Source organism: Ostreococcus tauri, chloroplast (assembly GCF_000214015.3).
Source record: "Ostreococcus tauri chloroplast, complete genome".
NCBI classification, from domain to species: Eukaryota; Viridiplantae; Chlorophyta; class Mamiellophyceae; order Mamiellales; family Bathycoccaceae; genus Ostreococcus; species Ostreococcus tauri.
This window is the reverse complement of record NC_008289.1, coordinates 1-26,185: the sequence shown is the minus strand read 5'-3', so window position 1 is coordinate 26,185 and position 26,185 is coordinate 1. Positions and strand designations below refer to the sequence as shown.

General features: G+C 38.5%; 25 protein-coding genes and 11 non-coding genes; 25 read left to right on the top strand and 11 right to left on the bottom strand. All coding sequences in view use genetic code 11, as the record gives it.

Annotated features, from left to right (window-relative positions):
• The first annotated feature begins 48 nt into the window (after positions 1 to 48).
• trnC lies at positions 49 to 120 on the top strand. The gene has a single exon. It is a non-coding gene; the product is annotated as a tRNA-Cys (tRNA).
• A 337-nt stretch (positions 121 to 457) lies between these two features.
• Positions 458 to 1,687, bottom strand: tufA (elongation factor Tu). The gene has a single exon. It carries the CDS (start codon positions 1,685 to 1,687, stop codon positions 458 to 460), a length of 1,230 nt encoding a protein of 409 aa, YP_717228.1.
• A 108-nt stretch (positions 1,688 to 1,795) lies between these two features.
• Positions 1,796 to 2,266, bottom strand: rps7 (ribosomal protein S7). The gene has a single exon. The coding sequence runs from the start codon at positions 2,264 to 2,266 to the stop codon at positions 1,796 to 1,798; it is 471 nt and encodes a 156-aa protein (YP_717227.1).
• Positions 2,267 to 2,314: 48 nt separating this feature from the next.
• rps12 (ribosomal protein S12) lies at positions 2,315 to 2,689 on the bottom strand. The gene has a single exon. It carries the CDS (start codon positions 2,687 to 2,689, stop codon positions 2,315 to 2,317), a length of 375 nt encoding a protein of 124 aa, YP_717226.1.
• Positions 2,690 to 2,700: 11 nt separating this feature from the next.
• Positions 2,701 to 2,913, bottom strand: Rps18 (ribosomal protein S18). Its single transcript has one exon. It carries the CDS (start codon positions 2,911 to 2,913, stop codon positions 2,701 to 2,703), a length of 213 nt encoding a protein of 70 aa, YP_717225.1.
• Positions 2,914 to 3,104: 191 nt separating this feature from the next.
• Positions 3,105 to 3,177, bottom strand: trnE. Its single transcript has one exon. It is a non-coding gene; the product is annotated as a tRNA-Glu (tRNA).
• Positions 3,178 to 3,285: 108 nt separating this feature from the next.
• On the bottom strand, positions 3,286 to 3,365 carry trnL. The gene has a single exon. It is a non-coding gene; the product is annotated as a tRNA-Leu (tRNA).
• A 9-nt stretch (positions 3,366 to 3,374) lies between these two features.
• ycf3 (photosystem I assembly protein Ycf3) lies at positions 3,375 to 3,875 on the bottom strand. Its single transcript has one exon. The coding sequence runs from the start codon at positions 3,873 to 3,875 to the stop codon at positions 3,375 to 3,377; it is 501 nt and encodes a 166-aa protein (YP_717224.1).
• A 163-nt stretch (positions 3,876 to 4,038) lies between these two features.
• On the top strand, positions 4,039 to 4,632 carry Rps4 (ribosomal protein S4). Its single transcript has one exon. The coding sequence runs from the start codon at positions 4,039 to 4,041 to the stop codon at positions 4,630 to 4,632; it is 594 nt and encodes a 197-aa protein (YP_717223.1).
• A 157-nt stretch (positions 4,633 to 4,789) lies between these two features.
• On the bottom strand, positions 4,790 to 4,924 carry PsbN. Its single transcript has one exon. It carries the CDS (start codon positions 4,922 to 4,924, stop codon positions 4,790 to 4,792), a length of 135 nt encoding a protein of 44 aa, YP_717222.1.
• An 82-nt stretch (positions 4,925 to 5,006) lies between these two features.
• On the top strand, positions 5,007 to 5,243 carry psbH (photosystem II protein H). The gene has a single exon. The coding sequence runs from the start codon at positions 5,007 to 5,009 to the stop codon at positions 5,241 to 5,243; it is 237 nt and encodes a 78-aa protein (YP_717221.1).
• Positions 5,244 to 5,306: 63 nt separating this feature from the next.
• Positions 5,307 to 5,379, bottom strand: trnR. The gene has a single exon. It is a non-coding gene; the product is annotated as a tRNA-Arg (tRNA).
• Positions 5,380 to 5,435: 56 nt separating this feature from the next.
• On the bottom strand, positions 5,436 to 5,508 carry trnT. The gene has a single exon. It is a non-coding gene; the product is annotated as a tRNA-Thr (tRNA).
• Positions 5,509 to 5,628: 120 nt separating this feature from the next.
• On the top strand, positions 5,629 to 5,700 carry trnN. The gene has a single exon. It is a non-coding gene; the product is annotated as a tRNA-Asn (tRNA).
• Positions 5,701 to 5,899: 199 nt separating this feature from the next.
• Positions 5,900 to 9,682, top strand: ORF1260. Its single transcript has one exon. It carries the CDS (start codon positions 5,900 to 5,902, stop codon positions 9,680 to 9,682), a length of 3,783 nt encoding a protein of 1,260 aa, YP_717220.1.
• A 166-nt stretch (positions 9,683 to 9,848) lies between these two features.
• On the top strand, positions 9,849 to 10,097 carry psbE (photosystem II protein V). The gene has a single exon. It carries the CDS (start codon positions 9,849 to 9,851, stop codon positions 10,095 to 10,097), a length of 249 nt encoding a protein of 82 aa, YP_717219.1.
• A 101-nt stretch (positions 10,098 to 10,198) lies between these two features.
• On the top strand, positions 10,199 to 10,315 carry psbF (photosystem II protein VI). The gene has a single exon. The coding sequence runs from the start codon at positions 10,199 to 10,201 to the stop codon at positions 10,313 to 10,315; it is 117 nt and encodes a 38-aa protein (YP_717218.1).
• A 16-nt stretch (positions 10,316 to 10,331) lies between these two features.
• psbL (photosystem II protein L) lies at positions 10,332 to 10,448 on the top strand. The gene has a single exon. The coding sequence runs from the start codon at positions 10,332 to 10,334 to the stop codon at positions 10,446 to 10,448; it is 117 nt and encodes a 38-aa protein (YP_717217.1).
• Positions 10,449 to 10,474: 26 nt separating this feature from the next.
• psbJ (photosystem II protein J) lies at positions 10,475 to 10,600 on the top strand. The gene has a single exon. It carries the CDS (start codon positions 10,475 to 10,477, stop codon positions 10,598 to 10,600), a length of 126 nt encoding a protein of 41 aa, YP_717216.1.
• Positions 10,601 to 10,755: 155 nt separating this feature from the next.
• Positions 10,756 to 11,403, top strand: petB (cytochrome b6). The gene has a single exon. It carries the CDS (start codon positions 10,756 to 10,758, stop codon positions 11,401 to 11,403), a length of 648 nt encoding a protein of 215 aa, YP_717215.1.
• Positions 11,404 to 11,516: 113 nt separating this feature from the next.
• Positions 11,517 to 11,588, top strand: trnK. Its single transcript has one exon. It is a non-coding gene; the product is annotated as a tRNA-Lys (tRNA).
• A 113-nt stretch (positions 11,589 to 11,701) lies between these two features.
• psaC (photosystem I subunit VII) lies at positions 11,702 to 11,947 on the top strand. Its single transcript has one exon. It carries the CDS (start codon positions 11,702 to 11,704, stop codon positions 11,945 to 11,947), a length of 246 nt encoding a protein of 81 aa, YP_717214.1.
• Positions 11,948 to 12,146: 199 nt separating this feature from the next.
• Positions 12,147 to 17,334, top strand: atpB (ATP synthase CF1 beta subunit). One transcript has 2 exons: positions 12,147 to 12,677; positions 16,414 to 17,334. Exons 1-2 carry the CDS (start codon positions 12,147 to 12,149, stop codon positions 17,332 to 17,334), a joined length of 1,452 nt encoding a protein of 483 aa, YP_717213.1.
• A 60-nt stretch (positions 17,335 to 17,394) lies between these two features.
• atpE (ATP synthase CF1 epsilon subunit) lies at positions 17,395 to 17,823 on the top strand. Its single transcript has one exon. The coding sequence runs from the start codon at positions 17,395 to 17,397 to the stop codon at positions 17,821 to 17,823; it is 429 nt and encodes a 142-aa protein (YP_717212.1).
• A 112-nt stretch (positions 17,824 to 17,935) lies between these two features.
• Positions 17,936 to 18,538, bottom strand: clpP (ATP-dependent Clp protease proteolytic subunit). Its single transcript has one exon. It carries the CDS (start codon positions 18,536 to 18,538, stop codon positions 17,936 to 17,938), a length of 603 nt encoding a protein of 200 aa, YP_717211.1.
• A 229-nt stretch (positions 18,539 to 18,767) lies between these two features.
• Rpl32 (ribosomal protein L32) lies at positions 18,768 to 18,986 on the top strand. The gene has a single exon. It carries the CDS (start codon positions 18,768 to 18,770, stop codon positions 18,984 to 18,986), a length of 219 nt encoding a protein of 72 aa, YP_717210.1.
• A 165-nt stretch (positions 18,987 to 19,151) lies between these two features.
• ORF537 (hypothetical protein) lies at positions 19,152 to 20,765 on the top strand. Its single transcript has one exon. It carries the CDS (start codon positions 19,152 to 19,154, stop codon positions 20,763 to 20,765), a length of 1,614 nt encoding a protein of 537 aa, YP_717209.1.
• A 38-nt stretch (positions 20,766 to 20,803) lies between these two features.
• trnM lies at positions 20,804 to 20,877 on the top strand. The gene has a single exon. It is a non-coding gene; the product is annotated as a tRNA-Met (tRNA).
• A 378-nt stretch (positions 20,878 to 21,255) lies between these two features.
• Positions 21,256 to 21,327, top strand: trnG. Its single transcript has one exon. It is a non-coding gene; the product is annotated as a tRNA-Gly (tRNA).
• Positions 21,328 to 21,396: 69 nt separating this feature from the next.
• Positions 21,397 to 21,468, top strand: trnH. Its single transcript has one exon. It is a non-coding gene; the product is annotated as a tRNA-His (tRNA).
• A 33-nt stretch (positions 21,469 to 21,501) lies between these two features.
• Positions 21,502 to 21,615, top strand: rpl36 (ribosomal protein L36). Its single transcript has one exon. The coding sequence runs from the start codon at positions 21,502 to 21,504 to the stop codon at positions 21,613 to 21,615; it is 114 nt and encodes a 37-aa protein (YP_717208.1).
• A 122-nt stretch (positions 21,616 to 21,737) lies between these two features.
• trnV lies at positions 21,738 to 21,810 on the top strand. Its single transcript has one exon. It is a non-coding gene; the product is annotated as a tRNA-Val (tRNA).
• A 285-nt stretch (positions 21,811 to 22,095) lies between these two features.
• PsbB lies at positions 22,096 to 23,427 on the top strand. The gene has a single exon. It carries the CDS (start codon positions 22,096 to 22,098, stop codon positions 23,425 to 23,427), a length of 1,332 nt encoding a protein of 443 aa, YP_717207.1.
• Positions 23,428 to 23,446: 19 nt separating this feature from the next.
• psbT (photosystem II protein T) lies at positions 23,447 to 23,542 on the top strand. Its single transcript has one exon. The coding sequence runs from the start codon at positions 23,447 to 23,449 to the stop codon at positions 23,540 to 23,542; it is 96 nt and encodes a 31-aa protein (YP_717206.1).
• A 215-nt stretch (positions 23,543 to 23,757) lies between these two features.
• psbD (photosystem II protein D2) lies at positions 23,758 to 24,816 on the top strand. The gene has a single exon. The coding sequence runs from the start codon at positions 23,758 to 23,760 to the stop codon at positions 24,814 to 24,816; it is 1,059 nt and encodes a 352-aa protein (YP_717205.1).
• psbC (photosystem II 44 kDa protein) lies at positions 24,800 to 26,185 on the top strand. The gene has a single exon. It carries the CDS (start codon positions 24,800 to 24,802, stop codon positions 26,183 to 26,185), a length of 1,386 nt encoding a protein of 461 aa, YP_717204.2.

Sequence of the window (26,185 nt, the reverse complement as noted above, 5' to 3'; positions counted from 1 at the left end):
AGATAAAATACGCTAATCTGTAAATATATCTGCTGAAAATGAATCAGTGGCGGTGTAGCCAAGTGGTAAGGCAGAGGACTGCAAATCCTTTATCCCCCAGTTCGAATCTGGGCACCGCCTATTAAATAATTTATTTTAATTATAAAAAAAGAAAAAACCGTCATCATTTGCTAATAACGATTTTGATGAATTAAACAAAAAAGTAAAATTCGTAAAATATTTGAATTGAAACTTAAATTTATATCTTTTGGTTGCCTACCTTGTCCGAAAATATGTCTATTAGTGCTGCTTCTTTTCAGTTCTGGCACGATTCAAAAAATGTTTTTCGACAAAAGTAGGACTACTAAATAGTATATTTCTTATCAAAATAAAAGCAAGTGATTAATGCTAATTTTGGATTTTTTATTTGTTTTTTTACAAATAAAAAACCCAAAAGAAGTTAATTAAAAATACTTACTTATTTAAGGATTGAAGAAACTACACCTGCCCCAACAGTACGACCACCTTCACGAATTGCAAAACGCATTCCATTTTCAATGGCAATTGGTTGGATAAGTTCTACTACCATTTTAACACGGTCACCAGGCATTACCATTGTTGCTTCATCCCCTTCATCAGAAATGAATGACTCAATTTTTCCTGTTACGTCTGTTGTACGTACATAGAATTGTGGACGGTATCCAGGGAAGAATGGAGTGTGACGTCCACCTTCTTCTTTTTTAAGAACATATACTTGGGCTTCAAATTTAGTATGAGGTGTAATCGTTCCTGGCTGAGCAAGTACCATTCCACGCTCAATATCTTCTTTCTGAATACCACGAAGAAGTACACCAACGTTATCACCAGCTACAGACTCTTCAAGAGTCTTTTGGAACATTTCTAAACCTGTTACTGTTGCCACACGAGTATCAACGTATCCAATAATCTCAATACTTGCTCCAACTTTTACTGTTCCACGCTCTACACGCCCAGTTGCTACTGTTCCACGTCCAGTAATTGAGAATACATCCTCAACGGCCATAAGGAAAGTCTTATCTGTTTCACGTGCTGGAGTAGGAATATAACTGTCTACGTTATCCATTAATGAGAAAATCTTGTCTACCCACTTGTCTTCCCCATCACCAATTTTAGGATTTGATGAAAGCGCTTCTAATGCAAGAAGTGCTGATCCAGCAATTACTGGAATTTCATCACCTGGGAAATCGTAACTCGAAAGTGTCTCGCGGATTTCCATGTCTACGAGTTCAAGTAATTCTTCATCGTCAACTTGGTCTTCTTTGTTTAAGAAAACAACAATATTAGGTACACCTACTTGCTTAGCAAGAAGAATGTGCTCTTTCGTTTGTGGCATTGGTCCATCAGCACCCGATACTACAAGAATTGCTCCATCCATCTGCGCTGCACCAGTAATCATATTTTTTACATAGTCGGCGTGTCCCGGACAATCTACGTGAGCGTAGTGACGAGTTGCTGTTTCATACTCTACGTGTGCAGTATTAATAGTAATACCACGTGCCTTTTCTTCAGGTGAAGAGTCAATTTCATCATACTTCTTACCAGCTGAACCACCACGAGCTGCCATTGCCATAGTAATAGCTGCTGTAAGAGTTGTCTTACCGTGGTCTACGTGTCCAATTGTTCCGATGTTTACGTGCGGTTTTGTACGCTCAAACTTTTCGCGTGCCATAATTTTAAAAATGTAAAAAACTTTTGATTTTGGCTTTGACTTTATTGTTTTTTATTATTCTTCAAAGTAATGTAATAGCCTTAAAAGACTATTACATTAACTAGAATTTTAGAAACGGAAGTGAGCAAAAGCTTTGTTCGCTTCTGCCATACGATGCGTTTCTTCACGACGGCGGATTGCTGCACCTGTATTGTTCGATGCGTCAATAATTTCTGCCGAAAGTTTTGACACCATATTACGACCAGAACGATTACGAGCCGCAATTAATAACCAACGAAGTGCTAAAGCAGTTCCACGATCAGCTTTAACTTCAAGTGGAACTTGAAGAGTTGCCCCACCTACACGGCGTGATTTAACCTCAACTTTAGGGGTAATATTCAATACTGCTTGGCGTAACACTTCAAGTGGATCTTGTGATGTTGTTTCTGCAATATTCTTCATAGCCGCATAAAAGATGTTGTAAGCAATACTTTTCTTCCCCTTCTTTAAAAGGTGACTTACTAATAAGCTTACAAGACGGCTTTGGTAAACTGGATCCGGCGCAACCGGACGTTTTTTTGCTACAGTTCGACGTGACATAACGAGAAATAATAGATAAGTTTAAGAAAACCCTTGAAAGGGGAGAGATTAGCTCTTTGGACGCTTTACTCCATACTTTGAACGACTCTGTAAACGGTCTTTTACTCCAGCTGTATCAAGTGAACCACGAACGATGTGGTAACGTACTCCAGGAAGGTCTTTTACACGACCTCCACGTACTAATACAACTGAGTGTTCTTGTAAATTGTGTCCAATACCTGGAATGTAAGCTGTAACTTCAATTCCAGTTGTTAAACGTACACGAGCTACTTTACGTAACGCCGAATTTGGTTTTTTCGGAGTAGTTGTGTAAACACGCGTACAAATCCCACGACGTTGTGGGCATGCTTTTAAAGCAGGAGACTTAGTTTTCGTCTCACATTTGATTCGTTGAGAACGAATGAGTTGTTGAATCGTAGGCATAATTGTAAAAATTATTCTTTATAAAGGAATTGTAAGAACCCAAGAATACGAGCTTGTTTAATAGCTTTAGCAAGTTGACGTTGTTCCTTCGCTGTAACACCAGTTAAGCGACGTGGAAGAATCTTACCTTGTTCCGTAATAAAACGACGTAAAAGATCAACGTTCTTGTAACTAATAATCTCTCCCGCATGAATTGGTGACGTGCGCTGACGTGTAAAGTTCATAGGTAAAAATATAAAATAATTTAAAAGTCAAAAAAATGAAAATTCTCAAGCATACTTCATAATAAAAAAAAGTGCATTTGAAAATTTAAAGTCTAAGAAGATTTTTTTATATGAATTGAACCATAAAATGGCCATAAAATCAAGGTAGTTTTCTTTTTAGAACTTTAAAAGGTTAATTTTTTATATTTTATTACCCCCAAGGGAATTCGAATCCCTGTTACTTCCGTGAAAGGGAAATGTCCTAGGCCTCTAGACGATGGGGGCATGATTAAATGAAATTGAATTTCATCTATAGTATAAGTTGTGCAAATAAAACCTGTCAATAGTTTTTTAAAAAAATGCTGGAAACAAAAATAAAGTATTGTATGAATGTGCCTTAAAGAGGACTCGAACCTCCACGCATTATGCACTAGTTCCTAAGACTAGCGTGTCTACCATTCCACCATTAAGGCAAACATACATTAACGACCTGTTGTTTGAAGCCAGTTTTGAGCTTCACTATAATTTAACGGTGCGAGACGAATTGCTTCTTTCCAATATTCTGCAGCTTTTTCAAAGAGAGTTTCAGAATCTGGGATATTTCCAGCAGCTAATGCTTGCTCCCCACGATAATGATAAATAACTGCAATATTATTTAAAGCTTGTGGTAATGACGGGTTGCGATCTAAAGCTTGGTAATAATACTCAAGTGCTTTCGTATGCTCACCATTACTGGTATGAATAAGCCCAATATTATAAAAAATAAAACTACGATCATAAGGATCCACCTCTAATCGCATTGCTTGCGCATAGTTTTGTAAAGCTTCTGCATATTCTCCTTCTGCCTGGGCCGACATCCCGTCACGATAATATACAAAGGCTTCTTTTTCATTACGAGTGGTAGGTAATACTTTTAACAAAATATCGGCAACTACCGTAAAAGTTTTATCGATAAAATTATCATTTTTTTGCGAACGTGGCATAAACTAAATTAGATTTTAAGCTATTGCAAGAAAGTAAAGACGACAAAAAAGTAGCGAAAACAAATTGATTTTGATTCCTTTTCTTTGAAATGCTAAACTATCTTTACTTTAGTAATATTATACTACAAGAATTGAAAATATACATAAATTTCAGGAGAGTAAAATGGCTCGATACCGTGGACCCCGCGTGAAAATTGTACGTCGTCTTGGAGAATTACCAGGATTAACAACAAAAATTCCAAACCGTAACTACCCAGCGGGACAACATGGACCGTCATCTGGAATGACGAAAATGTCGCAATACCGTGTACGTTTACAAGAAAAACAAAAATTACGTTATAACTACGGGGTAAGTGAAAAACAGTTACTCAGTTATGTCCGACGTGCACGACGCATGAAAGGACCAACTGGAGAGTTATTACTCCAAATGCTTGAAATGCGTCTTGATGCTGTTGTGTATCGACTTGGTTTTGCACCAACAATTCGTGCAGCACGTCAATATGTATCACACGGTTTAGTAACAGTAAATGGACAAGCTGTAACAATCCCAAGTTACCAATGTTCGGTTGGGGAAGTTATTAAAAGTAACTCCGCTCCAATCGTAGAGCATGCAAAAACATTTGGTGGTGTAGTTCCTTCACACCTTTCTGTTGATAAAAATAATGCAACAGGAAAAGTAGAACGTAATGTAACACGTTCACAAATTGGATTGACCGTTAACGAATTATTAATTATTGAGTTTTACTCACGTAAGTAATTTAATTTGCTCGCGTCCATTATGAAAAAGATTTATCACACATTCAGACGATAAATCTTTTTCATGATATAATCATAAATAGAAAAACTTTAATCTTATATTCGGGAATTTGCTGAGACAAAATAAATAGCGTTGTCTCAGCAAATTTAGTGAAGATTTAATCTTCGTGTTCTTCAAAGGGATCGCGTAATTCTTTCGAGGGTGGCCCAAAACCAATGTAAATGGAATATCCAGTTACACTAATTAATAAGCACCAAAGAAATACACCGTAAAAAAATGCAGAATTTTCCATAGGTTAAATAATTTTTTTTGTAAATTTAGTTATATTTTAAAGTAGAAAGTCAAAAAATACAAATAGATTAAACCTTTATATTATGGCAGCAAAAGATTCAAAACTTGCAGGAACTGGTAAAGTTACAGCTTTAGGAACAGCGTTACGTCCGCTTAACTCAGAGTACGGAAAAGTAGCTCCGGGTTGGGGAACAACTATTTTAATGTCTGTATTTATCGGATTATTTGCAGTATTCATTGTAATCCTTCTTGAAATCTACAACAAGTCATTAATTCTTGATAACGTAGGTGTAAACTGGCTTTCAAGTACTGGTCTTTAATTAGGTAACTTATTTTAAATAATAGCAACTAGTGACTCAATTGAGTTACTAGTTGTACCCCTTCGTCCCGAGTAGGAATCGAACCTACACGACACAACTTAGAAGGTTGGAGCCCTATCCATTAGGCTATCGGGACGTATATAAAAAAATCATAAGAAGTATTCTAAGTATAGCAACAATTGATAGAAATGAAGCCTCCTGTCGGATTTGAACCGACGACCCTCGCATTACAAATACGATGCTCTAGCCACTGAGCTAAGGAGGCATAATCACCCCCAGTATAGAAAATAGATTTGAAAGATTCAAGTTATTTTTTTTGTAAAGGGTCAGTAGACGTGTGTTTGAGAATTTGTTAGTATACTGCAGAAGCTAATAGACTTAGTATTCCTCAGTAGCTCAGTGGTAGAGCAATCGGCTGTTAACCGATTGGTCATAGGTTCAAATCCTATCTGGGGAGTTTATATGAACCCGACAATATTTTAGAATACGAAAATTATATGGTATACTAGAGGTAAATGATAAGAAAATAAATAATATTTTCTATATTTAAAAAGGAAAAAGTTATGTCAATCTTTCAGAATGGGTCAATACTGAACATAGGTACTGTCAAACAAAAAGATTTTGTTTAAAGAAGAAATTTAGCCTAATAACTTATTATGACTCAGGAAAATAACAACTCAACGAACTTAAAAACAGTTATCATTCCTTTTCACGAATTTATTGCTAATGAATTAGGAAACAACTGTATTAAACCCAATGATGAAATTCTCACAGTTTTATTAAAACGGGAAGAATGGGAAGGTCATGAGGATGGTGGAGAAACGCCAACAGAATTATCGGACCGTGTAAAAAATTGGCAACCCTACGATGCCAGAAAAGATCGTCAACAACTTACAAGAGTGGAACAAATTCAGTATCAACTCAAATACGGCGTAAAAAGTCTTCAATTAATTCTCGGTCAAGCATTCTACCGTATTTCATTAGTCAATGCTATTATGCATCGTCAATATGAGCAAGGGGTTAAAGTAACAAGTCGTGGGCGTGCCAAAAATATTCTAGGCGTAGTAAAATGGAACGCTACATATTGGCCACAATATTTAAAATATTATGGATTCTCTGGGATTTTAAATTACTGTCTTACAGTTTTAGATTACCGACGTGTATTCCAACTGAGTGTTTTTACTATCGCAATGGGTGCTGGGATTATGCGATTTGGATTAGCTCAGAAATTAACAAAAACTCAACCCACGTATGTTATTTCAGCTGAAAAATTCAGCGTACAACCAAAATCCAAAAGCGAACAAAATTTATTAATGGAAAAAGTTTTTGGAAAAAAACTGCCAAAAGCACTTGAGAACCCGATTGTCTTATACGTCGAGCCACTAGGATTAACCAATATTCAACTCCGTGACGAGGGAACAAAAGAGATTACAAATTACCCATTTATTGGACTGACACCGGAAACACTTACAACTCATCGTTCTGCACGACCAATGGTACCTACATACGAAGGCCTCGAAAAGTTTGACGCAGATTATTTAAAAGCAATTCGTGCAGCATCATACCTTATTGATCAAGAGACGTTAAAAAATGTCATCGACACTGGTACAGTTTCCAAAAACTCAATTCATTCCCCAAACTTTTTCGAGAAAGTTGATTTGAATTTTTTCGAATATGAAGAATTTGATGAGAAAACGGATAATAATCAATCTTCGGTGCAAGAATTAAGTCAATTTTTCAATCCCAAAATGATTCGAACTCTCTCAACCGAGGGAATTTCACTTGGAACACAACCAGATTGGAAAATGGCTGGACCAAAACTTCAAACAAACACTCTTGCAGTAAATGACGTCTACCCCTTAATTGACAAATATTGGTCAGAATCAAAAGCCGACCAAATCCACAAAACAAGTGCGGATTTTCAACTTGAAAATTCAGTTGGAAAATTGACCTCAGCTGCTTATAGAACAGAATCAGAATTTGATTTTAACGATTTAGAAGATTTTGATGGACTAGAAGTTGATGAATGGGATGATTTTTATTTTGATCGTAAATCATTTCGTGCCAAAACAGCTGAGAGAGAAAATGAGAAATTCAATGAATTTTTAATGCAAACGTCAATGGATGAACTTGGCCTATATAAAAATGGATTTCCATCTCTCGAACTTAAGCGTATTAATGAAAATTTAACAAAAGAGCAGTTCAAAGATTTAGAATTAATTGGAGGACTTTTACCAAGCATCTTTACTTGGTATGCATTCTATACTCTTTATCAATTCCGACTTAACTACATTTATAATGTTCGTAAAAAACCGGAACCAATCTTATATACTCGTCTTGATCACTTTGGGCGTCTTCAAAACAAGGTTAAATTGAACGAAGTAGTCGGAATTGACGGTGGTGGCGAAGCTTTTGATAAACTTTTCTCCGCACTTCAACGAGCACGTGGAATGGGCCTTTATCTGCCGACAGTATTACTGACAATTTGGGAATCGAGTTTAAGCCCTTTAATTCCTGGAGAACTTGATAATTGGTTACTTACTCAACGTAATAAAGTCCGTATGAATTTTATAAAGCATACTACCTCCAAAGTTGACTTTTTAATGCCTGAAGTCACACTTGCACAAAAAATGCTGTCTGATCCAGATAAAACGAGTGGGTATGAATCACGCTTTCATTTCTTGACTCATGCAGTTGATAGTGCAATTAATAAAATGGATGCGTTCGAAAAATCGAATTCCAAAATGCTTTCTAATTTGGAATTAACACTCCAAGAGAGCAAAACAAAAATGTCAAAGATTAGACATTTACAGGGGCTCCTTCCGATCATGAAGGTAAAAGAACTTTTTAAAGTAACTTTGAAACTGCTTCAACTTATTGAAAATGAATTATCACATAGCCCAGTAATTTCGGCATTAAAACCCGGTAGATATGGACTTAATACGTTACCAAAAGGAATGTTACTAGTAGGAGACCCAGGGAACGGCCGTAGCTTCTTAGCCCGTGCCATTGCTAGTGAAAGCCGTTTACCAGTTTTTAAAACTGAAAGTACCCGTTTTCTTGATGTAAAATTTGGAGTAATGCGTTTAATGTCATTATTTCGCCGTGTACGTGATCAAGCGCCTGGAATTTTATTTATTCGTGACATTGATCTGATCACTATTGATCGTGAACGTACAAATAGCCCAGAATTGATTCAATTAACAACTCAATTTTTAATTTGTTTCGATGGCTACTATATCGGTTCAGAAGCCCGACCAACCCAACGTAAAATCTTTACTCTCGGTTCAGTCTCGGATATTACACGTATGGACCCTGCATGTTTGCGTTCGGGCCGATTCGAGTGGGTAGTGAATTTACGTAAACCAATTTTAGGCGAGCGTAAATTTCTATTATTACAAAAAGCGTCACAAAGTCCAGTACAAATTGATGCAACTATTGCTTGGAATTATTTTGGATTAATGAGTGAAGGTTTTACAAATGCAGAAGTAGTCTCAATTGTTAATAATTCAACATTACAAGCAATCCGTAAAAATGAATTTGTGCACACAAATGAATCCTTAAATGAAGGGTTAAACAGTATTTTCCAACTTCGTTGGAACCAAACAGTGTCAAAAGCTGCGGACGAAGGTTTCTTTAATGAACTTCATTTAAGTGAAGTAATCAACTCAAATAAATTAACAGTTGATTATACAATGAATGAAAAAGAACGACCTTTTAAAACAAAATGCATGCATTTATTAACAACGGTAAAAAATTGGTCACCAAAGAACAATCCAACGGAAATCAGTAGTCTTAGAATGCAAAACATTGGGATGAGTATTCAAACACAGCCAGTTGACTATTCACAAGAATTAATTGTGGAATTACTCGATTTTATGGCTGAAGGTGCATTTATTCGCCAATTACGTCGTTGTAGTCCAGCAAATACGTTTGTCACACAAACTTCATATTCTGGGCAACTCGGAGAGCGACTTAATAAAACATTTTTAAAAGGGTGCTTAAACTACCGAATGGAAAATACACTTGCACTCATTGAAAACCCTACTCAAGGGCTTAAAACATTATCCGGAACAATTAGTTGGGAAGCTTTAAACAAAACTGCTTTAAAGGATTTACAACAACGTACTGCACTCTTTACCAGTTGGTATAAGAGTCGAATGTTCTGCCAACTTAAACCAGACCAACGTAGTTTAACGAATCGTTACGGGTATAATCCAAATTATCAGCAAACTGGGTCAAGTTCCATGAACCGATTTAAAGATCGTATTAAAGCCCGATTACGCGAATCTACTCACCAAGCACACCCGCTTTATGCAATGTCTGGTTCAATCCGTGGAACCTTTGGAAGCCGTGGGTATGAAACACGACTTCAACGTCCGCTGACTGGTCCTGTAACACAAATGAGTCAGGAATTTTTAAATATTCAGTTTAAGTAAATTTCTAAGGGTATCCCATTTTATTGGTACCCTTAGAAATTTTTATATTTAAACATCATATTGTTTTGCGATATACTGGTAGAAAGCTATAATATAAACGAGCATCGTGGATAATAATGGAACCGTTATTAGACGAGAGCTTTGAAAGAAATGTTGAGGATTTCATATGTCAGGATCTACAGGAGAACGTCCTTTTAGTGACATCGTTACTAGTATTCGTTACTGGGTAATTCACAGTGTTACAATTCCGTCACTCTTTATTGCAGGATGGCTTTTTGTAAGTACTGGTTTAGCTTACGATGTATTTGGAACACCGCGTCCAAACGAATACTTTACGGAAGAGCGTCAAGAGCTTCCTTTAATTTCAGATCGTTATGGTGCACTTGCCCAACTTGATGATCTTGTACCAAACTAAAAAATTTATTTTAATGATCGACTCAGTCTCTGAGTCAATTAAATAAATTGACAGAAACGCATCAAACCCGCATTGATGCAGCTAATTTAGCCCCATTTTTTATGTCAGTTAAAACATATCCAATTTTTACATTCCGTTGGCTTGCAGTTCACGCGTTAGCTGTTCCAACTGTGTTTTTCCTTGGGTCAATCACAGCAATGCAATTCATTCAGCGTTAATTCAGGAGAAAATTGTATGACAAACCCGAACCCAAACAAGCAAACTGTTGAGTTAAACCGTACTAGTCTTTACTGGGGTTTACTTCTCATTTTTGTACTCGCAGTTCTTTTTTCAAGCTACATCTTTAACTAATTCTGCAATTGTAGGAAACACATTTTATGTCTAACACAACAACAGGACGAATCCCATTATGGTTCGTAGGGATGGTAGGAGGACTTGCAGCGCTTGGACTCTTAGCTATCTTCTTTTATGGTTCTTACGTAGGACTTGGATCGTCACTTTAATAAGTGAAATTCATCTAATATTCTGGGCGAAGTGCAAAATCGCCCAGATAAAAATTTTGTTTTGAAAATTTTTGCCTAATTGTGAATTAATACAGATAATTTGTATTAACAATACACTAATGCCATTTGGTCATTAGCTAATCGGACCTTTTAATATGAGTAAAGTATATAACTGGTTTAACGAACGTCTTGAGATTCAATCAATTGCAGACGACGTTACAAGTAAATACGTACCGCCACACGTAAACATTTTCTACTGTTTAGGTGGAATTACCCTTACATGTTTCCTCGTTCAAGTTGCAACAGGATTCGCTATGACATTCTACTACCGCCCAACTGTAACTGAAGCATTTGCATCAGTACAATACATTATGACTGAAGTAAACTTCGGATGGCTTATCCGTTCAGTTCACCGTTGGTCAGCTAGTATGATGGTATTAATGATGATTCTTCACGTATTCCGCGTATACCTTACTGGTGGATTCAAAAAACCACGTGAGCTTACATGGGTAACTGGAGTTATTCTTTCAGTAATTACTGTATCATTTGGTGTAACTGGATACTCACTCCCTTGGGACCAAGTAGGTTACTGGGCTGTTAAAATTGTAACTGGTGTACCAGATGCAATTCCAGTAATTGGTGGTTTCGTCGTTGAACTTCTTCGTGGAAGTGTAGGAGTAGGACAACCTACTCTTACTCGTTTCTACAGTTTACACACATTTGTACTTCCGCTTCTTGCAGCAGTATTTATGCTTATGCACTTCCTCATGATTCGTAAACAAGGAATTTCAGGACCTCTTTAATGAATTAAAGGTTCAGTTCTAATTTTTTGGGGCTACTTTGAAGGTGGCCCCGAAGAAAATTCTAATTGTAATCTTTTCCCAAACTAGTTATTATACAAATAAAATCGATAAACGGGTCAGTAACTCAGTGGTAGAGTATTCGGCTTTTAACCGATTAGCCGTGGGTTCGAATCCCACCTGACCCAATTAAAAAAATTGTCAAGTTTATGCTATACTTGATACGAATAGTCTCTATTCCAGTGTTTATTTTAAATAAACGAGAATTCTTAATTTTTTTTAATTATTAATTAACTTTACTATGTCACACGCAGTAAAAATCTACGATACTTGTATTGGATGTACACAATGTGTACGTGCTTGCCCAACGGATGTTCTTGAAATGGTACCTTGGGATGGATGTAAAGCAGGGCAAATTGCTTCCGCACCACGAACAGAAGATTGTGTCGGATGTAAGCGCTGCGAAGCAGCTTGTCCGACTGATTTTTTAAGTGTACGTGTCTATCTTGGATCAGAAACAACACGTAGTATGGGACTTGCATACTAATTTCTAGTTAATTAGTTACTCTTTTACCTTTGTTAATACCTCAAATTATTAACAAAGGTAAAAATCACTTTATATAGAATTGTAATTTAAACAATTATTTTTCTACATTTCCTCAAATTAAATCAAATAAAAAATAAAATTTATATTAATTTTGCACTTTCTATCAAAATTAATTAATAATTCTTTTTTCGCTAAAATTATGACAGCTCTTAAGACAGAACAGAACATTGGTCGTATTACTCAAATTATCGGACCGGTTATTGATGCAGTATTTTCACCAAACAAAATGCCGAACATTTACAACTCCGTTGTAATTGAAGGTAAAAATGATGTTGGAGACACAATCAAATGTGTAGCAGAAGTACAACAACTCCTTGGAGATAACGTTGTTCGTGCAGTATCAATGAGTGCTACTGATGGTTTAATGCGTGGTATGACTGTAGTTGATACCGGTGCAGCACTTTCAGTACCAGTTGGTAAAAACACTCTTGGACGTATCTTCAACGTTCTTGGTGAGCCAGTAGACGAGCTTGGTGCTGTTTCTACACCAGAGGGAATGCTCCCTATTCACCGTGCTGCTCCAGCATTTGTAGATCTTGATACTAACCTTTCAATTTTTGAAACTGGAATTAAAGTAGTAGACCTTCTCGCACCATACCGTCGTGGTGGTAAAATTGGTCTCTTCGGTGGAGCTGGTGTAGGTAAAACAGTGTTAATTATGGAGCTCATCGTGCGACCCGTGTTTGCTTAAAGAAAGCAAACCAATCACTCCTAAAAAAAAGTGATTGATCTTTTAAATTGGAAAGTGAAAATCTTTACAGTTATTGTGAACTGAATCCAAGATCGTCGTTTTATGTACCTAAGGCGGTATATAAAGCGGGCAGCATGGATCTTTGGTACGAGTCTATGACTTATTTGAATAGTAAACGGAAAAGACATCTGAAAACATTTGGGAAAAGAATTCAGACAAAATTCCTTTTGCAACCTCTTTACTTATCTTTATATCGAACCATGAACCTCTTGATGATGTCATCGAGCGGGAGATATACATCAAAACTGAGAATACCCATGATACTACTCAGCGATGTCGACTGACCTATTTCAGGATTAGGGAAATAGGCACAAACTGTTTAGCAATAAACCGGTCTAAGGTAAATTTGGGGGGTCTAAGGACTTATTTAAACGATTTAAAAGAAAAGGGATGGGTTATTCGTTCCACGCGCCTTTTCAAAGGATACCCGCCTGGTATGAATGGATAACTGCAGGACTAGTCAAAATTGTAAGACGATTGCTTGTCAAAGGTGATTGTTAATAGCAAATAATCCAAAAGATTATTTAACGTGTTTTCACCGCTCTTCTTAGGGGAAACATGGACGGAAACTGACTAGGAAATATAGAAATTCGAAAATTTTATTAGACAACTTATGAACCCAACTCGAAAACAGGAATTTTCCAAATCGATTCAGGTGTGGTCCGACGTTCGATGGCATGAAGTCGAAGAACGTGTAGACCGTCTACAAAAACGAATTTTCGAGAAAAGTCGTACTATTGAAAACAAATTAGCAAAGAACGAACCTGTGAACAACGATGAAAAAGCCTTAAAGTTTTTACAACAAAAACTCACAACTAGTTTGGACGCTTGTCTTCTAGCAGTACGTCGTGTCACTCTGTTAAATAAGGGACGAAAAACGCCTGGTATCGACTCAAAAAGTAATCTAACAGCACAAGAACGCTTAGAACTTGCGCGAAATCTTAGAATTACTTCATCCGCGTCACCAATTCTTGTAAAAGAAATCCCAAAACCAGGAACAAATAAAACGCGAAAATTAGGGATTCCTATCATTAAGGATCGAGCAACCCAAATGCTTGTCAAACTGGCTCTTGAACCAGAATGGGAAGCAAAATTTGAAGCAAATTCATACGGATTCCGTCCAAAAAGAAGTTGTCATGATGCAACTTCGGCAACTTGGCATGCGCTCCGAATGAAACAAAAATTTGTTCTTGATGCAGACATCTCTGCTTGTTTTGATGAAATTGATCATGAGAAACTCTTAAAGAAACTCAATTGCTCAAAAACATTAAAAACCCAGATCAATGCATGGCTTAAAGCCGAAAAGAAAGTAAGATTTCCTAAAAGAAAAGAATGGGAAACGGTAGACCGAGGACAAACCCAAATGGGAACACCGCAGGGTGGGGTCATTTCTCCACTACTAGCTAATATTGCCCTTCACGGAATGGAAAATGCTGTTCGCAAATTCTATGTCGAAGAACTCTACCAAAAACTTGGCTTTAACTCCAGCGTACCAAAAAGCGATCGACTTCGCCATGTAAGTATTATCCGATATGCCGACGACTTTGTAATCATTCATGAATCGTATGAAGTTGTTCTCGCCTGCAAAAATTTTGTATCCGAATGGCTAAAAGACAATGCTGGACTTAGTCTCTCCGAAGCAAAAACAAACATTGTCAAATCTGGCAACGGCTTTGAATTTCTCGGTTTTCAGTTCATCTCAATTACAGAGAAAGAGACTGGAAAAACAAAATGTCGTGCAAGCGTATCCGCTAAATCCAAGAAACGATTAATTTCAAAGGTTCATAACGTATTACAAAAGCACCGAAGTTCAACTCAAGAAACCTTGATTAAAACACTTAACCCTATTATCGTGGGGTGGTGTAATTATTATTGTGTACATGAATGCAGTAAAGATTTTAAACAAGTAGAAGGAACTATTTTCAAGATGCTAGAAGCTTGGGCCAAACGTCGAGCCGCAAACGGAATGGGAGTAGAAACTGTAATGAAGAAATATTTCAATACAGAAGAAAAACACGAAGTCAAATTTCGTGGTAAAACTCACAAACCAAAGTGGATCTTTGGAACGATGTCCAAAACTCGATCTGGAACAGATAAATTCATCTTTTTAGCACTTCCTTCATGGGTAACCTCTAAACGACATTTGAAGATCAAAGGGAAAGCATCACCTTTTGATAAAGATACAGTATATTGGACCAAACGCGAATCCACTGTATCCCAAATTAAACCTTCATTGAAGAAGTTACTAGGGCGACAAAAATATACTTGTGGTATCTGCCACAAAAAGTTTTTGCCGAATACGAATGAAGCGATGGAAGTGGATCACATTATCCCAATCTCCCAAGGAGGCTCGGATAAATATGAAAACTTACAAGTCGTACATCAATCGTGTCACCTTCTGAAGACTCGTAAGGAACAAAAAGGACCTAAGGGACCCGTTCCAAAACAATAGACTTCTAACCATGAGTTTCTTATTTTAATCAACTCGAAAATCACTTAGAATGCGATTTGGGAATCCAGGAGGAGGGAATAAACTCATTCCCTTCTCAATAGCAAATCTGGATGCAGCATCTGTTTAACGAATACACATATATTCGATTGCTCTAATGAACCAAAAATACAGGGACTAACCCTCAAAATTGGCTGAAATGGGACCACAATCTCAATTCAGAAATACTTCGGGAACAATTCCGATTTTATCTATCATTAATACTTATGAGCAACGAAATGCAAAATGACCAGAACAAAAACTCAGCGGCACGACGAATTCGTGATCGCGAGAAGTTTGGGAAAATTAACGGTTTAATCCCTCCTCAGTCTGAGACACCGCAAGACAACTTTACAGAGAACGTAATTGAGACGACAATGGAGAATCTTGATCAACGTGAACACCATCAGCGACAAATGAAGGCAGTAAATAATCACCACCACCCAGTGGGAATTTTATTTCACGCTCTCACCGACGCCGCTGGACAAACCTTTGCAAAAACGCCTATGGGTAAATTAACCCAACGAATGTCTGACCTGGTAAAGAAACGTCGCGCTCGAAAACTCGAACTCGATGCAGAAAGCGAACGCAATGCTGTTGCTACAACAGTAGCTGTAACTGGGCTTTGTACACTTGCAAATCACTTTGAAAAACTTCACATCATCACGGCACCAATCATTTGGCTAGTAAACCTTATTGGCCACCTCACTGGAGCTAAAGCACCAATTATGATCACAAAAGTTGTAAGTTACAAGAAAGCTACATACTTTACTGTAGGTGTTCAAATGCAATACCAAGTTGCATTTATGGTATTCATCGCCGGAGTAAGCTGGTACATCTCATACCGCTGCATTATTTGGGTGAAGAATGCCGTATTACCAGACGAGCGTTTAAAGATGTGATCTGAGAAACCACATCTCTAATTCGTTTTAAACTCACCACTCATTCTCAATAACCTGTTTTCAACATTTTGTAATAGTTGCTTCAACTACCAACTGTCAAAGACGTGAACAGTAATTAAACAGATCCTATTTGATTTTCGAGACCTAACAGAACAATTGACACATAAATTTTCCCTCACGAGGGATCTATATTTCGGGAGCCGGATGCGGTGAAAGTCGCACGTCCGGATCTGACGCCGGGCTGATGGGGTAACCCACAGTCTAGGTTAACAACAATATTGCTAAGGCACACGGAGGAGTATCAGTTTTCGCTGGTGTAGGTGAGCGTACACGTGAAGGAAACGACCTTTACCAAGAGATGTGTGAATCTAAAGTAATTGACACAGCAAACCTTGCGAATTCGAAAGTAGCACTTGTTTATGGCCAGATGAACGAACCGCCAGGGGCACGTATGCGTGTAGGACTTACAGCATTAACAATGGCTGAGTACTTCCGTGACGTAAACAACCAAGATGTACTTCTTTTCGTAGATAACATTTTCCGTTTTGTACAAGCGGGTTCTGAAGTATCTGCACTTTTAGGACGTATGCCATCAGCAGTAGGATACCAGCCTACACTTAGTACTGAAATGGGATCACTCCAGGAGCGTATTACATCGACTAAGACTGGATCAATTACATCAATTCAAGCAGTATACGTACCTGCAGATGACCTTACTGACCCAGCTCCAGCAACAACGTTTGCTCACTTAGATGCAACAACTGTACTTTCACGTAACTTAGCAGCTAAGGGAATTTACCCAGCAGTAGATCCACTTGATTCAACTTCAACAATGCTTCAGCCATGGATTCTTGGGGATGACCACTATGACACTGCACAAGGGGTTAAGCAGACTTTACAGCGTTACAAAGAACTTCAAGATATTATTGCGATTTTAGGTCTTGATGAACTTTCTGAAGAAGACCGTTTAACTGTAGCACGTGCTCGTAAAGTAGAGCGTTTCCTTTCGCAACCATTCTTCGTAGCTGAAGTATTTACAGGTTCACCTGGTAAGTATGTAAGTCTTGCAGAGTCAATTCAAGGATTCAAGATGATCTTAGGGGGAGAGTTAGATGACCTTCCTGAGCAGGCATTCTACCTTGTAGGAAACATTGACGAAGCAGTAGAGAAGGCTGCAAAATTATAAATTTAATACAATTTAGCGCGTGCTAAATTAAATTTATAAAAAATTGTAAGAGGAAAAAACATGGAAGTTTGTATTGTAAAACCAGATAGAATCTTCTTTAAAGAAGAAGCGGACGAATTACTTCTCCCAACGAACACAGGGTACATTGGAATTCTTAAAGACCACGCACCTTTAGTAACAGGATTAGACAACGGAGTACTTGGCGTTCGCCAAGGAACGACGTGGCGTTTCCTTGCACTTCTCGGTGGTTTTGGGGTAATTAAAGAAGGACGTGTAAACATTCTTTGCCGTGACATTCAAGACGCTTCTGAAATCAACTTAGAAGAAGCTGAGCAATTAGCAGCAACAGCGAAAGAAAGTATGACTAAATCAGATTCTAAAAAAGGTTACATTGAGAACCAATTAAAATTTGATCGTGAAACTGCACGAGTAGCAGCTGCTAAAATGTACAAAGAATCAGCAGGCGGTAGTCCTGTATTCGGAAATTAATTCGTAATTTATATTTAAGGCTATAACACTTTTGTTATACCTTGAATGTTCTAAAGGGGGCTACTTAGCCCCCTTTATTATTTATACATGAATCAATATAAGTAAATCAATATTAAACAGTAGCTGTTTCAGTTGTTGCTACTAAATCAACTAAGCCATATTCACGTGCCTCACGTGCAGATAAATATTTATCTCGATCTAAATCATTGGCGATAGTCGATAATGGTTGACCAGTTAAATCCACGTACAAACGACCAATTAAACGACGGAGGCGAACAATTTCTTCTTTCTCAAGAACGACTTCAGAAGCTTGTCCTTCCATACCACCTTGTGGTTGGTGAATCATTACACGACAATGAGGTAAAGCAATACGACTTCCACGTTCTCCACCGGCTAAGATAAAAGACGCCATAGAAGCAGCAAATCCAATACCGATAGTAGTAACAGAAGCTTGCACATAATTCATAATATCAAAAACTGATAAACCAGCTGTTACTGAACCACCTGGTGAATTAATATATAAGAATAATGAACGACTAGCATCTTCAGCACTTAAATAAAGCATGATACCATTCAACTGGTTGGCTAACTCATCATCAAGTCCAGAGCCGAGGAATAACACACGCTCACGATATAAACGGTTGTACAAATCGACCCATTGAGGTGTGGATTCACCCGGTAGACGATAAGCAACCTTTGGTACTCCAATTGGCATAAATTGAAAAGTAGACTCCAATCTTTAATAAATAATAAAATTTCCCTACATACCAACGTGTTTGTAGATAATTTGACAAGAACTGGTATATAACAGCGATATATTAACACAAAATAGAATGCAAAAGATACAAAAAATTATAGCAATGAAGTAAAACAGAGTAGAGATAGACAAAATAAAAAATCTTATTATAATTAGTGTAATAAACATTATATTGAGAAGATTCATTATGGCAGTTCCAAAGCGACGACAGTCAAACGCACAATCAGGGATGCGAGCAGCCACTTGGAAGCGTAAAGCACTTGACGCGGCACGTAATGCACTTTCATTAGGAAAGTCATTAACAACTCGTAAATCAACAGGTTTCTATTATCCACCGGCTCCAGTATCAGAGAACTGGGACGATGAGGCAAAAGGATTTGGTAAAGATCTTGATGCCGCAGAATAAAATTTTATTGAATAGGTGGCAAGATCACCTATTCAATAAAGAACAAATAAATAAATGCTCTTCTCAGATAAATGTGGTAAAGTAGTAATAAAATAAAGGTGAGTTTACATTCAATATTTTTGGTTGGAGGGTAACCTTGCATATAAGTTAAAAGAAAAATAAACTATGGAAAATTCAATTGGTTTAGGATTAATTCATGGGCTTATGTATGGGATTGTACCAGTAGCACCATGGTTTGTAGCTCTTAAACGTTATCTCTTAGAGGGAAAAGAAAAAGGACAACTTGCGGTAGCTGGAACGATTGCGGGACAGGTCACTCTTTTAGCCTTAACATTTTTCGGATGGAGTCGTGTACTCTGGGTTTGGTATTATTTTGAACCGGCTTTAATTATTCTTGGAACAATGGCAGTCGTTCGCTGTGCTCTCGATTGTTGGGTGGAACAAGAATCAAGTTTACGAACTGCAGCTTTAGGTCCTGGGGCCGGACAATTAGCTAGTAAACAAGAAGGACTTTACTATTTTCTTATGAGTTTTGGGTTAATGTTTTGTAACCCACTGCATTTAGAAGGGAGTCAAACACTTCTTAGTTCTATTCCTGGAAATCGTTATGTTTATTTACTGGCTTTTACAGTGTCGTATACAGCCATTATCTTCATTTTTTGGGTAACACTTGGCTACCGTATTTTTGGTAAGGCTTACTCAGGCTTTGGTGCCCAACAAACATTAAATCGTTACCGTATTCGTCGTGTATCTGTAGGTATCGTTGCAGCATTATTTTTACAATTTGCCAACTGTACTCCGGAAGCACTCGTGATTTACCATTGGGATAGTCTCCTTGCCTATACACCGTTTGATGGTTTAAAACACCACCGAACGCGTGGGTATACATGGGAACCCTCAAGTGATAATGCATTTGAATTGAGTCGTCAAAGTTACCGTGCGACGAATAGAGCAGGTGTCAGCTTTGAACAAGGGGCAAAACGTGCAGTCCAGTTTAAACCGTTCTGGAATACTGAGACTCGTTTTGATGAGTGTAATCAAGTTCGTGAACGTGAATTATCCAATGAGGATTGGAATGCTGAAGCAACTTTTCATGAATTTCAGGGAATTAACCAAGGTGTTTTACGCGCTCGTTCGGTTCCATTTAATTTGTATATGGTACCGAATTGGGAAAAACAAGAAGATAAAAATTATTTATTAACATTACGTCAAATTCGTGACGAAATGGATGATAAGTTAATGGCAGAATCGAGTCCACAGGAACGCTTCCTCGTAAGCCCATTTACTGATAATTTGGACTATGAGGTTGACTACCAAGTGTATCCGGAACTTATGGCGGAAAAAGCACAAACAAAAACAGCTTATGCTGATATGGTGAAATTAATCCGTGGTACTAAATGGACATCAAACCATGTGCACCTTGGGGATGGTACTGATGTGGAAATGTCCTATGCTAAACTTCATGCACTTCCAGCTGAAGTCCGTTTACCATGGCACTATCCAGTAGTTAAACCGACTGAAGTGGTTGTCCAAACTTCGTCTACGGATACACCCGATTCGGTACAACTTTTAAATGATGAACTTCAAGAAAATTTACATTTTTTCAGTAATGAACCGGAGCGTATTCAGCAAAATGTGTACAAACGTTTATGGGAACATCGTACATTTGGAAAAGTGACTCCACGTATGATTGATGACAAAGTTCAAAAACGATTGGACGATCGTGTAAATATGCGTCGCGAAGCTTACGTCTCATCGAACCCTACGAAAGCTAAATAAACTTTTTTCTATTGCTTTTTTCCGCTATACTTTAGTATAGCGGGATAGAGCAGTCTGGTAGCTTGTAAGGCTCATAATCTTAAGGTCACAGGTTCAAATCCTGTTCCCGCCATTAAAAATAAAGAGTGGTTGCAGAAATATTTAAGTATTTTTGAGGAAAGTCCGAACTCTCATGAAATGATTCATAACTTAAGAAAATTAAGTGCACACTTGGTGTGTAAGGAAAGTGCCACAGAAACAAAACTTTTTTACTTTAAATGTAAATCAAAGGTGCAAATTTAAGGTATTTTTGTGAAAAGTATTTTCGGTAGACCCTTATTGAGAGCAAAAGGTAAAATTTGAATGTCATTTCTTTAAATTTATATCTTGCTAGAAAATTTCAGTAATGAAATTTCCAGATAAATAACCACACGCACAGAATTCGGCTTATACTTTATTTTTTTGTATTTCCTCTAGACAAAATACAGTCTTCTTATTATCATATGAGTAAGCGGGTGTAACTCAATGGTAGAGTGTCATCCTTCCAAGTTGAACGTTGCGTGTTCGAATCACGTCACCCGCTTTATAACTTTTTCTTGAAAAAATATAGACATTAAGCTCTATCTTTGATATTGTATTGTACAAGTGTCTGGCGGGCGTAGCCAAGTGGTAAGGCAAAGGACTGTGACTCCTTCACTCGCGGGTTCGATCCCCGTCGTTCGCCCAGAATACATAATTAGCGTTTTTTAATAAAAATATGAAAGTTCGTGCATCTGTAAAGAAAATGTGTCCTAAGTGTCGTGTTATTCGCCGTCATGGGAAAGTAATGGTAATCTGTAGTAACCCTAAGCACAAACAGCGTCAAGGATAATGTTTACTACTCAAGATTTTATTAACGTGTTCTATTAGCCCTAGGTATGTATTATTTAGGGTTAATTTTTCTCATAATAATATTGCAAACTTACCACGAATTGCCTTATTATATCTGTATAAGGGTCTATAGCTCAGTTGGTAGAGCGCCTCGTTTACACCGAGGATGTCGGCGGTTCGAGTCCGTCTAGGCCCATATTTATCCCTCTTCTTTTTTGTGAATGCCAAAAGGATGTGCTATAATTATAAATAGAAAGTCAATGAATTTAATATTATGTAAAGAGGTAGCTTATGGGATTACCGTGGTACCGTGTACACACTGTGTATAAATGACCCAGGTCGTTAATTGCAGTACACCTTATGCACACAGCATTAGTATCTGGTGGGCAGGTTCAATGGCATTATACGAATTAGCAGTATTGATCCTTCAGATCCAGTACTTAACCCAATGTGGCGTCAAGGAATGTTCGTTCTTCCGTTCATGACACGTCTTGGAGTAACAAACTCTTGGGGTGGATGGACAATTAGTGGTGAAAGTACATCTAACCCAGGACTTTGGTCTTACGAAGGTGTAGCTGCATCACACATTATTCTTTCTGGACTTCTTTTCCTTGCTGCTATTTGGCACTGGGTATTCTGGGATCTTGAGCTTTTCCGTGATCCACGAACTCAACAACCAGCTTTAGACCTTCCAAAGATTTTTGGTATTCACCTTTTCCTTTCAGGGGTTCTTTGTTTTGGATTCGGAGCATTCCACGTAACTGGACTTTTTGGTCCTGGTATTTGGGTATCTGACCCGTACGGACTTACAGGAGCAGTTGAGCCAGTTGCACCAGCATGGGGAGCTGAAGGGTTTGACCCTTACAACCCAGGTGGGATTGCTGCTCACCACATTGCTGCAGGTATCGTAGGTATCCTTGCAGGTCTTTTCCACTTAAGTGTTCGTCCGCCACAACGTCTTTATAAGGCATTACGTATGGGTAACGTTGAGACAGTACTCTCAAGTTCAATTGCAGCTGTATTCTGGGCTGCTTTTGTAGTTGGTGGAACTATGTGGTACGGGTGTGCTGCAACTCCAATCGAACTTTTCGGACCAACTCGTTATCAGTGGGATCAAGGTTTCTTCCAGCAAGAAATTGAAAAGCGTGTACAAACGAGCGTAGCTGGTGGTGCATCACTTTCTACAGCTTGGTCTACTATTCCTGAAAAGCTTGCGTTCTACGATTACATTGGAAACAACCCTGCGAAGGGTGGTCTTTTCCGTTCTGGACCAATGGATAATGGAGATGGTATTGCTGCAGGGTGGCTTGGACACGCGACTTTCACTGACAAGAACGGTCGTGAACTTTTTGTTCGCCGTATGCCAACTTTCTTTGAAACATTCCCAGTAATTCTTATTGATGGGGATGGTGTTGTACGTGCTGACGTACCATTCCGTCGTGCTGAGTCAAAGTACTCAATTGAACAAGTTGGAGTTAACGTAACTTTCTACGGTGGAGAACTTGATGGGTTAACATTCACAGATCCAGCAACTGTTAAGAAATATGCACGTCGTGCACAACTTGGAGAAGTTTTCGAGTTTGACCGTGCAACTCTTCAGTCTGATGGAGTTTTCCGTAGTAGCCCACGTGCATGGTTTACTTTTGCACACGTAAGTTTTGCTCTTCTTTTCTTCTTCGGTCACATTTGGCATGGAGCTCGTACAATTTTCCGTGATGTATTCGCTGGTATTGACCCAGATTTAGATGAACAAGTAGAGTTTGGTGCATTCCAGAAACTTGGAGATGTTACAACTCGTCGTCAAGCTGTTTAATAACTAGGAGTACTCGATTATGGAAGCTATTGTTTACACATTTTTACTTGTAGGGACTCTTGGAATTATTTTCTTCGCGATTTTCTTCCGTGAGCCACCTCGTATTGCAAAATAACTTCTAGTTTCATGAAACTATAAGTTTTGTGAGGGAGCTTGTCTCCCTCACACGGAAAATAAACTTTTTGCATTTTTGCCTTAAAATAAGAAAATTTTTATGATATTTACTTGTATACAATGGTTATAATCTTGTAAAATAATAGTAGTAGAAAACTGCGTTATAAATACATTCATATTTATAATGAAATAATCATTAATAATTAGGTAAATAGTATGACTATTGCACTTGGTAAAGTTGACGAGAAGCGTGGTTGGTTTGACAACGTTGACGACTGGCTTAAGCGTGACCGTTTCGTATTCGTAGGATGGTCTGGTATTTTATTATTCCCTTGTGCTTATTTTGCACTTGGTGGATGGCTTACTGGAACAACTTTCGTTTCATCATGGTACACACACGGATTAGCTAGTTCATACCTCGAAGGATGTAACTTCCTTACTTCAGCTGTATCTACGCCATCGAACAGTATGGCACACTCACTTCTTCTCCTTTGGGGACCTGAAGCACAAGGTGACTTCACTCGTTGGTGTCAACTCGGTGGTTTATGGACATTCGTAGCACTTCACGGAGCTTTTGGATTAATTGGATTCATGCTCCGTCAGTTTGAAATTGCTCGTGCCGTACAGATTCGTCCGTACAACGCGATCGCATTCTCTGCTCCGATTGCTGTATTCGTATCGGTATTCCTTATCTACCCTCTTGGACAATCAGGATGGTTCTTTGCACCTTCTTTTGGAGTAGCTGGAATTTTCCGTTTCATTCTTTTCTTCCAAGGGTTCCACAACTGGACACTTAACCCATTCCACATGATGGGTGTAGCTGGTGTACTCGGTGCAGCACTTCTTTGTGCTATTCACGGTGCTACTGTAGAGAACACACTTTTTGAAGATGGTGATGGTTCTAACACATTCCGTGCATTCAACCCAACTCAAGCAGAAGAAACTTATTCAATGGTTACTGCAAACCGTTTCTGGTCACAAATTTTTGGAGTAGCTTTCTCTAACAAGCGTTGGCTTCACTTCTTCATGCTCTTTGTACCGGTTACAGGATTATGGATGTCTGCACTTGGTGTAGTTGGTTTAGCGCTTAACCTCCGTGCATACGACTTCGTATCACAAGAGATTCGCGCAGCAGAAGATCCTGAGTTTGAAACATTCTACACAAAGAACATTCTTCTTAACGAAGGAATCCGTGCATGGATGGCAGCTCAAGATCAGCCTCATGAAAACCTTGTATTCCCTGAGGAGGTACTTCCACGTGGAAACGCTCTTTAATTCAACTCTTGTTGTAGGTGGTCGCGACCAAGAATCGACTGGATTCGCTTGGTGGGCGGGTAACGCTCGACTTATTAACCTTTCTGGTAAACTTTTAGGTGCACACGTTGCACACGCAGGTCTTATTGTGTTCTGGGCTGGGGCTATGAACCTTTTCGAAGTGGCTCACTTCGTACCTGAGAAACCAATGTATGAGCAAGGATTAATCCTTCTCCCACACTTAGCTGCTCTCGGTTATGGTGTTGGACCTGGTGGTGAAGTTCTTGATACATTTCCATACTTTGTATCTGGTGTTCTTCACCTCATTTCATCTGCTGTTTTAGGTTTTGGTGGTGTTTATCACTCACTTATTGGACCTGAGACTCTTGAAGAGTCATACCCATTCTTCGGGTACCTCTGGAAAGACAAGAACAAAATGACAACAATTTTAGGAATTCACCTTGTACTTCTTGGAATTGGTGCTTGGCTTCTTGTTTGGAAAGCTATGTACTTTGGTGGAGTTTATGATACATGGGCACCTGGTGGTGGTGATGTACGTGTAATTAGCTACCCAACTTACGACCCTTCAGTTATTTTCGGATACTTACTTAAGTCACCTTTCGGTGGTGATGGTTGGATTATCTCTGTAGATAACATGGAAGATGTAATTGGTGGTCACATTTGGATTGGAACTACTTTAATTATTGGTGGTTTCTTCCACATCTTCACTAAGCCATTCGCATGGGCACGTCGTGCTTTCGTATGGTCTGGAGAAGCATACCTTTCATACAGTCTTGCATCTGTGTCACTTATGGCATTTATCGCAGCTGTATTTGTATGGTTTAACAACACTGTTTACCCTTCTGAATTCTTTGGACCGACTGGACCAGAAGCTTCGCAAGCACAAGCATTTACTTTCCTTGTTCGTGACCAACGTTTAGGAGCAAATATTGCTTCTGCACAGGGACCAACTGGATTAGGTAAGTACCTTATGCGTTCGCCAACTGGAGAGATTATCTTTGGTGGTGAAACTATGCGTTTCTGGGATATGCGTGCTCCATGGGTGGAGCCACTTCGTGGACCAAACGGGCTTGATTTATCTAAGCTTAAAAACGATATTCAGCCTTGGCAAGAGCGTCGTTCAGCTGAGTACATGACTCACGCGCCTTTAGGATCACTTAACTCTGTAGGTGGTGTAGCAACTGAAATTAACTCAACTAACTTCGTAAACCCACGTAGTTGGCTTGCAACATCACACTACGTTTTAGGATTCTTCTTCTTTGTAGGGCACCTTTGGCACGCTGGTCGTGCACGTGCGGCTGCTGCTGGTTTCGAAAAAGGAATTGATCGTGACACAGAGCCAGTACTTTCAATGCGTCCGCTTGACTAA